This window comes from Cucumis melo, chromosome 2, assembly GCF_025177605.1.
Source record: "Cucumis melo cultivar AY chromosome 2, USDA_Cmelo_AY_1.0, whole genome shotgun sequence".
Classification (NCBI taxonomy): Eukaryota; Viridiplantae; Streptophyta; class Magnoliopsida; order Cucurbitales; family Cucurbitaceae; genus Cucumis; species Cucumis melo.
In genome coordinates, this window is record NC_066858.1 from 1,652,984 (window position 1) to 1,662,848 (window position 9,865).

General features: G+C 28.4%; 1 protein-coding gene across 5 annotated transcripts; it reads left to right on the forward strand.

Annotated features, from left to right (window-relative positions):
- The first annotated feature begins 809 nt into the window (after positions 1 to 809).
- LOC103492277 (nudix hydrolase 8-like) lies at positions 810 to 5,855 on the forward strand. Of its 5 annotated transcripts, none has more exons than XR_007818960.1 (7): positions 827 to 1,279; positions 1,591 to 1,697; positions 1,930 to 2,158; positions 2,233 to 2,299; positions 2,416 to 2,552; positions 3,498 to 4,334; positions 4,425 to 5,855. XR_007818960.1 is itself a non-coding variant. In XM_008452579.3 (7 exons), the coding sequence occupies exons 3-7, from the start codon at positions 2,055 to 2,057 to the stop codon at positions 5,688 to 5,690; spliced, it is 465 nt and encodes a 154-aa protein (XP_008450801.1). In that variant the 5' UTR covers positions 827 to 1,279; positions 1,591 to 1,697; positions 1,930 to 2,054; the 3' UTR covers positions 5,691 to 5,855. The 5 variants fall into 5 exon arrangements, 3 of the variants coding, with proteins under 3 accessions (XP_050937278.1, XP_008450801.1, XP_008450802.1); XM_008452579.3 differs by having other exon boundaries at positions 2,401 to 2,552; positions 3,765 to 3,801; positions 5,586 to 5,855; XM_008452580.3 differs by having other exon boundaries at positions 3,765 to 3,801; positions 5,586 to 5,855.
- Positions 5,856 to 9,865: the final 4,010 nt, after the last annotated feature.

Genomic DNA, 9,865 nt, shown 5'->3' on the forward strand with positions numbered 1-9,865 from the left:
ACCTTATAGCTTCCATATATAATTGATATGTTATTTAATTTCAAACTTTGTATATGGACTTAACAAATATTTATGCCAAAGATAGATGTATATATATATATATATATATATATATATATATATATATATATAAATAAATAAAATAACAAGAATTTGATATTCTAAGCTCTCTGCCATTGGATAAAATATTCCGAGAATAATATAATTATTTCCCTATGGTTCTTTAATTTAATTTAATTTGTGATATATATATATATATATATATATATATATATATATATATATATTAATCGTGTTTTTGAGAAATTCTCCAACTTTTAAACTAATACATATGTTAGGAATAATTCACTTTATGTTCTATATTTACATTCAATTTGTAGCATTATTCAGATTCTAACGATGAAACATGTTTTAAAAAGAAAAAGAAATTTAAGTGTGGTCGAAAAAAACGAGAATAATATCTTAGTTTTATATAAAAACATCTACGTGTCTTAATTCTACGATTATAAGAGATACTTTATTTATTTATATATATATATATATATATATATATATATATAACTAGACTTTTACCTTTAATTTTTCAAGAACGAGTTTTATTTAAAAAAAAATTTACAAAATTTATATTTTTCTCTATTTGAAGAAATACATTAATATAGTTATGATTATTGTTCGTATAGATAAATTAAAAAAATGAGAGAAAATTATATCTTCGAAAAAATTCTAAAGAAAAGAAAAAAAAAAGATGATATGACATGTAATTATTTTAAATATTTCTTAATCTTATTCTTAGGTCGAATGATTCTTTTCATCTACGTCAGTTTATTTCATGTTTTCTTTGTAAACTCATTAGACTTTATGTTTGGATGGAGCATTTTTCAAACTCAATTTGTATCGAAAGTTCTCAAATAAAATTTTATTTTCTGTCAGTTTTATCTTTTACGATATTATTTTTTGTTTTGCTGTCGATTTAACATGGATTGTAAATGTACTTATAATCGTGATTATATTCCGACTCTTCAACAACGTCCGGATGTATTAAGAAAGAAGAGTATGGTGCAGCTTAAAATTCTCATGGGGCCTGATTGAATTGCAAGCCAAAGATCACGAGATTGTCTTTAATCTAGCTTTCAAATCTCAGTGCTTGCCATCGTCATGGCGGTGTGATCAGACTTGAAGAAGGGCATGGCAGAGCATAAGAATATTTTCCCACAAGCCACCAAAAATTGCAGCACAAACCCAGCCAAATTATTCCATATTCTTCTGATGAAAATGCCAGGTAAACCCACGACATGCTTAATAATATGCAGCATATTCTCATTCGTTATCTTATAGAGAACGTCGATAAGTGCTTGTAGTGGGGAGCTTGGTACTTACAAACGGCTGCTTCCTTTTTGCCCATCGGATGTTTGATAAAATGTCTGAATCATTTTTCAGGGACGTACTGGTTCCTCTGCCGATGCTATTCTTTCTTATATTCATATTCCCTTTTATGTTTTTGCTTCTGCATCATCACCCATTTGAATATTCCACCATGTCTGAACATATTTATACATATGGAATGAAAAGAAGTTATCTGCAATTTTACAGTCAATTCCCATGGTGGGGTTCATCCTATTGTCTGGTTTCTTCAAGAGGAAGAACAATGCGCTTTCCTTTGTCAAGAAGGCCGTCAGGTTTCTAGAGGTGGCCAAAAGGTAGTTTTTTCTTGTCCTCCCAACATTCAAAGATCACTTGAAATTGTAGTGCTATTGACATTTTCTAAAAGGATTTTCTCTATCTTGTGACTTTTTATTTCTTATATTCTCTGTTCTCCTTTTATGGTGGGTTTGGTTTTCAACTTCCAATCTAATCATTCCTTCATTCTTTGAAGTCTTAAAGAATATAAATTAATTAACAATTCTTTAATGTGCCTTTCCCATAATCTAGGTGTCTTGAACACGGATGGTCCACCAGAAACTTCGAGTACTAGAAAAACTCATTCCCATCAATGGTAAAATTGGACTCAAAAGAGCAGCACTTGATGTTTTGTCTCCGACATTTCTACACCAAACATGGCCATGGAACTATTAGATCACTGGAATGATGAATATGAAGGGATCATCATTAATTCAGAGAGCCTACCCTCCAAGCATCTCTCTTCCAATCGAGACTCGAGGTATGAAAAAAAAAAGTAGAGTTTCTTTTTCTTTTAATACCATAGTGTCCTTAAACAAGTTTTTCCCCATGCAGTGGAGAAAAGGGATGTGGCTCAAAATTAGATACAGAGCAGGCTGCACTAGTTTCTGTGGCTATTAATGTGAGATATTAACTGATATATTGATTTCACGTCATTCGCTGTAAAAGAAATGGCATCAGATTGCCAATATGACCTTCCATGGCCATTATGAGATATTCTAGTGTTGTAATTTTCAGGAAGGGTTCAACTATCATCATGCTGAAGCAGGATATGTCATGCTCACTTACTGGATTCCTGATTTGCCCTCCATGCTTCCTTCTGGCCCCTCCCATCATATTGGTGTTGCAGCATTACCATCAATGACAACAAGGAGGTACCTTTTTTCAACTTTAAATCTCATGTTCTCTCTCTGGTTAAAAGAATAAGATCCTTTTATATCCTTATTGCTATGATATATCATCACTAACTTTAGATAGTAAGCATTTAGTTCATGAGTGTTAACCCTTGAATCTATGTAGTTTGAAAGTGAAAAGCTTAAATTGGTCTAGCACATGTTTGACTTTGGATTTTATTAAGGTATAAGTATCTCTAGTCTCAATTTGTCTACCATATGTGCATTTGGTTATGTAATAAGTAGGACTAACAACATTGTAACGTACCATAAGTATGCTCACCTACCCCCAATTCCCAACTTCTAAGTGATAGGAATTTAACTCGTGAGCTGTATCATGTCTCTTTTACGACTAAAATACTAACACATTTGCTTTTGAACGATATCAATACATATACACACACACGTTGCTCTTATTTGTAAACTGTAAGCCTATGTACATTCTAGTTTAAGCACTCTCTCTTACAACATGTTTGATAAAAATGTTTTTATAACTTTCTATGTATTTAAAACATACTTTAAATAGATGTTTGGCTAGTTGGTTGACTTGGCTTGAGTGGGCACTTTTAGCCCAACCCACGTTTGGCCCACTGGCTTTGAGAACTGGTGACTTCATTTTTGGAGATGATAATAAATGACTTCATTTCTGGCCCAACCCACGTTTCTCTTTGCCTCTTTCATATTTGGTTGGTTGTACTACATTCCAAAGTATGCCCATTAATTATTAATATGCTTTGTTTTCTATCAATATATTTTGGAGATTTTCAGACAATCACTTAAAATCACTTTCTAGTCATTCATCTTTGAAGTGTTCCTAAAAAAATAGAAAGAACACCTTTGAAAGATGCTGTATTAAACACACTTGTAAAGCAGTAATTTTCTTTAACATATTACTCAACTTACTAAAAACACTATTATTTTTCACAGGTGCTTGTAGTGAAAGAGATATTCTTGTAGTTGCACCGACCTGCTAGTTGAAACATATTCAAAATTACTTCGGTTATATCATATTCAAAATCACTATATTATAATATCATTTTCTGAGAATTGCTTGTTTGACGTGGTGCCCAACTATTATGCATATGACCTCTTTGTTGTGAGTCAAGCAATTCGATGCAACTCAAAGCATACTGTGAGTGCATTTTCTCTTCTTTATCACTATCTTTCCGCTTTAATCAGGCTCTAAATTTTCAGATGGATTCAATGTTCTTGCTTCGGGAATTGCGTTCAGGTATGGGTTCCCTCATTTATTGCCAAATTATATTCTGTTATTAGAAGAATATCAAATTATCAGACTATCAATCAGTAATTGCAAAAGAAGGAAATTTCAATTGCTTTATTATGTCTGCTGGGGCTTGTGAGTGTATCCTTGCATTTTTGTCCATTAGTTTTAGTTTTAGCCCTTCTAACGTACATTATACTTCATTCTTACTCCTGGTTGTGGAAAAAATTCTTGTTTCAAGTAATTCAAAATGTAATCTATCATACATAAATCATATCTAGATTATCACTTGGATGATAAGAAATAAAGTGTATGCGTAGGAATATTTTAAAAGAAAATAGATTTATTTATTCCTTTTATAGGCAATCTAACTTTTTTTCATGTTCTTTTTACTTTGGGATGATAACTGATGTAATGCCTAGTTTTGGGATAAGTGAATAAACCAAGATCGCATCCAAATGAAAGAGATCCTAAAAATATGAAGGTTAGTTAACAAAGGCTTAAACGAATTGATAGCTATCTCTAAGTCCTCTACCAACAAGGTGTGTGTTCTTTATTTGTGGCTCAATCTTAAGAAGTTGAAAGTAAACCTTGTTTAGTTTGGAGTAATTATATGTTAATTGACCTCCTAGAAAGCATGTGAGAGGAAGAAGCAAGTCGAGAGGATTCGAGACAAACAAGGATGAGAATGTCGGGAGCAACCAAGTGCTAAATTCGGATTCCAACAGGGTGTTACAATTATGTCTATATTTACCGAGTAATATTCAAACAGGCAATAGATTTAGGTATTAAAACTATATTAATCCAATCAAATTAAGCATAGTTTAACTACACAAGAAAAGTATTGGTAAAATTAATTTGAATGATGAAGACAAAACAAGATAAAGAAACTGAAGGGGATGATGATTATTGAGGTTTTTGTAAAACCAATGGATGATGGCCTTTGATGAGCTTAGTATGAAGCCACGAGTTTTAGGAAGAAGACTAGATCTTCATAGCCGCCCATGAGGGCCACTACACTGGATTCCTGGCCCATTATCTCCTTTCCAAATTGGACCTAAGAATTTCTTATTAGCTTAAATTATCAAACTCTTCCATTTTTGTATCTATTTCTTGTCTAATCAGTTTTTGATTTATTCTGAAAGTTTTTTGGAAAGTTGCAAATATGGAAATTGATTCTAAATGTAGTCTTCTTCTTTTTTTTTACTAAACCTCATGCATGGTCTTCGATTTTATTCCTCTAATTTTTTTAAAGAAATTATTGGTTTGAATTTTTCCCAAATTGTCAGACAGTTGAGTCCTTCCTCTTCCTTGAACGATAGCATTTAGTTCTAATAGTAAAATCTATTGGTAAACTTTGAGAATATGAACTATTACTAATAAGTTTTGAGAATTGAATTTTGACTTTTTATCTATTACTTCTACTTTTACGCCAATTACTTTTAAAAGTTTTGAGTGTATGATTAGGATTTATTTCACATAATTTAATTTCACTTCAATAGTTATTATTGAGAATAAATAATTTAATCCTAGACTTCCACAAAATGCAAGTCCCCCATAAAGCCAAGAAAAAAAAAACAAATTATTATTGAGAAACACATCATATTTTAATGCATATGTACATGTTGATATATGTATATATATTGGCATTTGTAATACAAAACTTAGATAAAAGAATAAAATCCAAAGGAAGTGGGTGTCCACTGTCCAACTTAAAGAAGGCAACTTCCTCGAACTCCACATGTTTTTCGTCGCTTACCTATAATATTTTGACACGTGAACTCTAACGCCAGGTGAGCATTTACACTTTTTGGCTGACACGGTTCTTTCACCGACTGACGTGGCTGGTTGGACTTGCGGCTACACCAATCTTTACTCTGTATATATATTTACACTAAACTTCTACATTTCAATTATATTTTTCTAGGAGTAGAAAGTAATTTTCTTTTGAAAAAGTATTTTTCTAAAGTACTAACATGGGGTGGGCGATTTGAACCTAGGATCTCTTGTTCTCGGGAACATACAAATATCAGTTAAGTTAAACTCACGTTAGTTTTTTTTTATATATATAATGTTTTTAAAGGTCGTTGGTTTAAAATTAAAATTCATTATCTTAGTTATTGAATTTTTAATGATAGATTTAAAAAATATCTCCCACGTTGATGTATTTTTATTTAGATTTGAACTTGTGATTTTTTTATCCTCGTATGCATACTGTATCGATTGGGTTAAGTTTTTGTTAGTTTTCAACTACTTTTAGATTAAGCAATCAAAAGATTCAAAACCATGCAAATTCTGAAAAAAAAAAATTTTCTTTTTATGTTTTTAGTGTATCAATATTTTGATTCATATATATATATATATTGAGAGGTAAAGACAAACAGATTGCTTCCTTATATCTTTAGATCAAACGATAAAAATCCTCGTATCAAAAGAACAACAAGAGGTTGATAACTATTTCGAGATGTGCCAACATATTATATTAAAAGGATATAAACAATAGAAATATATATTGTTTCATACAATAGATCAATTATTTTTGTTAAATTCAAAAAGAAAGTGTAGTATTTAATATGTGGTATATTTTATATGTATTCCAAAACATTAACCAAACAAAAATTTAACATAAAGAAAATTTATAAATTAATTAATAAATAGTTTATATTTAAGGGTTTTTCAAAAATAATAATACAAATTGAGTGAGTATTTAAATAAATTAATTTCTCAAACACATCTTGAAAATTTGTTTAATTCAAAAGTATAAAGACGAAAGTAATATAAATGGACACAACATGTGATAAATTTAATTTGTAAAAGAAAAAAAAAACGAGTGATTGTATTTTTATATATAAAAAGAATGACTTTGAAAGAAAAAGTCAGAAAGTTATTCAGAAAAGTGGTTTAACCAAATGTTTCACTTTTTCTTTTTTATCCAAAACATTAATTTATGAAATTCAAAATCTAGAAGAAAAGAAATGCTAAAAAGCAGAAAGAAATTTTCACACAAGAGGCCAAAATTTTCATTAAAATCACTACTTTTCTTTATCAATTTGTACTCCAAACTATAGAACTTATACTAATTAACATCTAAAACTACTAATTATATCGACTTAATAAATTATACGAGACAATATAAAAACTTCTTTAACATTGGATAACTTTTTAATATGCATGATCTAAAACTAAACACGTCTACTTATTTTTACAATAGTATGAAATGATATTTTCAATATAAGCTTTCACTAATCTAACCAATATCGCGATATAAAATCTTGTTTGTATTAGACATATTTCCAATAAAATTCTACTTTAATGTAAAATTAATTGAAAAAAAAAAAAAGGCTACAAAACCACTTAAATCTGTTTGATATATATATTAGTCGATTCATTTTAGGATCGAAAACTTTCATGGATTTGGTTCAATTTTGATTAGCTAGCAAAAATCAAGTAGGATACTTATATAAGCATAGTATATTGATAATATCATATATATTATATAGTTTTTTCTGTAGCCAATTGATATCATAAGTACAACAAGTTTCCATGAATTTTCCTTTCCTTAGTTGGCTTTTATATTCATTACACAAATAAAATTATTATTGGTCAATACTCCTAAAAATCAAGTCTAAAACTACATATGTACTTTTCATATTATGGAATGGCTAATCTTAAGATCAAATTATTAAATCCATAGACATAAATTGTAGGGTATATATATTAATGGGTAGTTGAGTTTTAGTAAAAAAAAAGAAGAAGAAGAAATCATTTAATTAATGAATTACTTTAGTGGTATTTTTGTTAATAACAAAAACCATTTACTCACTTTAATTTAGTATTCGGTAGGTTAATCAGAGTTTAACTCAATTGACATTTATATAGTTCACATGCAGTTCAAATTAAATATTACACTCAAATTTCTCCTATATATACATATATGTAATATATACATATATGTATGTATATATATATTGTCTCATTTATTGTTCTTACTCGAAGCCATATTTAATGACAACTAGTCAAGAACGCGTGCATTGCACGTGAAATTTATAGTATCAGTTATTCTTTTTCATGTAGTTTAAAGAGAGGAAAAGTGTTCTAGTAATTGAATTATTGAATTAATATGTTGATATTTCACTATTGTCATATACATAATGTAACAAATTTTATTATAATGTTTTACAAACTCAAAAGGATGCATTTTGTTTCCCGTATTAATTATTACTTTCATTCAATTAAATCTTTTAATTTTTAATTATTTTTTCAAAATATAAATGTATGTATTTATTTTGTTTTTCTTTTATACCTTCACCTCAAATAGAGACATTGAGAGAATTAACGTACTAATGTAACACATTTCTATCCTGAACATATGCATCATATCTCAAAGAATGATATCCCATCAACATCAAATGCACTAAGTTACTCTTAAGATTTGATTCAAAAAGTTATGACCACTCGATGCAAGGTAATATGGAAATTTATGAAAATATAGGGGTAAAATGAGTAAATAAAATATTTTCCTACTACCTACATAGCCTCTTTTAATACAGTGGAGATTATCAAAAATCATATTTAGTGGTCAATCCCAAACGACCACCTCTAATGTCAACTCCGACAAGAACTACCTTGGATTTATGTCGTCAATAGTTAGGAAAATGGTATGAACTTGGATAAAAAAAAAAAAAAAAAAAAGTTATTTCTTAAGAATAAAAATAACATTCTACATTTAATTATTACAAACCCAATCAAAGCAGAAAATTTATAATTAAATATACCAAAAACCTTGCAATCTTTGTTTTGGTTTTATTTAACGACTTGTTAAAATGAAAATAACTCAATTAGTATAATACAAACGATAACTTTAAGATTAGATGTTTGACGACCTTCCATCTTACAATTGTAAAAATATCTAATGACTAGATATTTAAAAAGTAAAATATTAAGGTTTGACTACAAGTTTATCTTTTTACGGAAAAAAATGGGGTGTTTTAAAAAATATAACAAAGCGGCAAAATATTTTTACAACGGTATAAAACAATTCTAAAACGAAAAAAATTCACATGTCCACAATGAAAAATACAAAAAATGTCCCGTCAACAACGCACATAACATGTTTGGTACACGATCGTTTAGATTTGTTCGTTTAGATTTGTAACGATTTTTTTTCAATTCTATCATTTTAGTTACACGATCGTATAATTTAGTTACACAATTGTTTATAAAAAATTTGGTACACTTTAAATTTTCCTAAAAGATTTTTTTTTAAGATTCTTTTGATACACGATCATTTAGATTTGTTTAGATCATCGTTTATTTTTTTTTCAAGATTTTTGGTACACGATTTATATTTGGTTAAACGAATTTTTTAAATTCTTTTGTAATGATTTTTTTTAAAGATTTTTTCTAGTTATTAAGGTTACCCCAAATCTAAACAACCTAAACAAGAAAGGAAAAGGAAAAGAAGAAAGACGATGCAGCAAAGAAAGAAAAAAGAAGAGAAAAAGAAGAAAGACGATTGTCAACGACAGTAAAAATAGAAGGACATATCTGAAATATTTAAAAAATTACTAACTTTATAGCTTTATTACATGCACAGTAAATAATTTTTATATTTATAAAAGTTTAAAAAAAATAAATTTATTTTACAAAATTTTAACGATATTCAAATAAGCTAACTTAAATGATTTAAAAGATGTTAACTTTGGATTCTTTATTTAAATACTTTTTAGACATAAAGCTTTGAAATATAAACACTTTTTTAAAATTAGAAGGCCTTTAATGGTAAAATTAAGATTAAAAGTTCACATACACCTTTAATATTATAATTCCTTAATTACTTCCTAACAAAAATCCTCAACTAAAACTTAAATTTTAAGTTAAATTACTAAGTAATTTTTCCTTAATTTTGAAATTCGTCTCTACTTGTCGGTAAAGTTTCAAATTTTCACATTTACTTTATGAATTTTAATTCTTTTATAAAAAGTCACACATCTTAGAAACAATAATATTGAAAAAAAAAATTATTTCAATGACCATAGATTCAAATGCACTTTTAACAAGAAAAAAAAAAGGA

Coding starts and splice junctions, on each gene's coding strand:
- LOC103492277 (XM_008452579.3), top strand. CDS start 2,055: ATGGCCATGGAACTATTAGATCACTGGAATGATGAATATGAAGGGATC. Junction 2,553..3,764: donor CCATCAATGACAACAAGGAG/GTACCTTTTTTC, acceptor CTAAATTTTCAG/ATGGATTCAATGTTCTTGCT. Junction 3,802..5,585: donor GCTTCGGGAATTGCGTTCAG/GTATGGGTTCCC, acceptor CTCTAACGCCAG/GTGAGCATTTACACTTTTTG.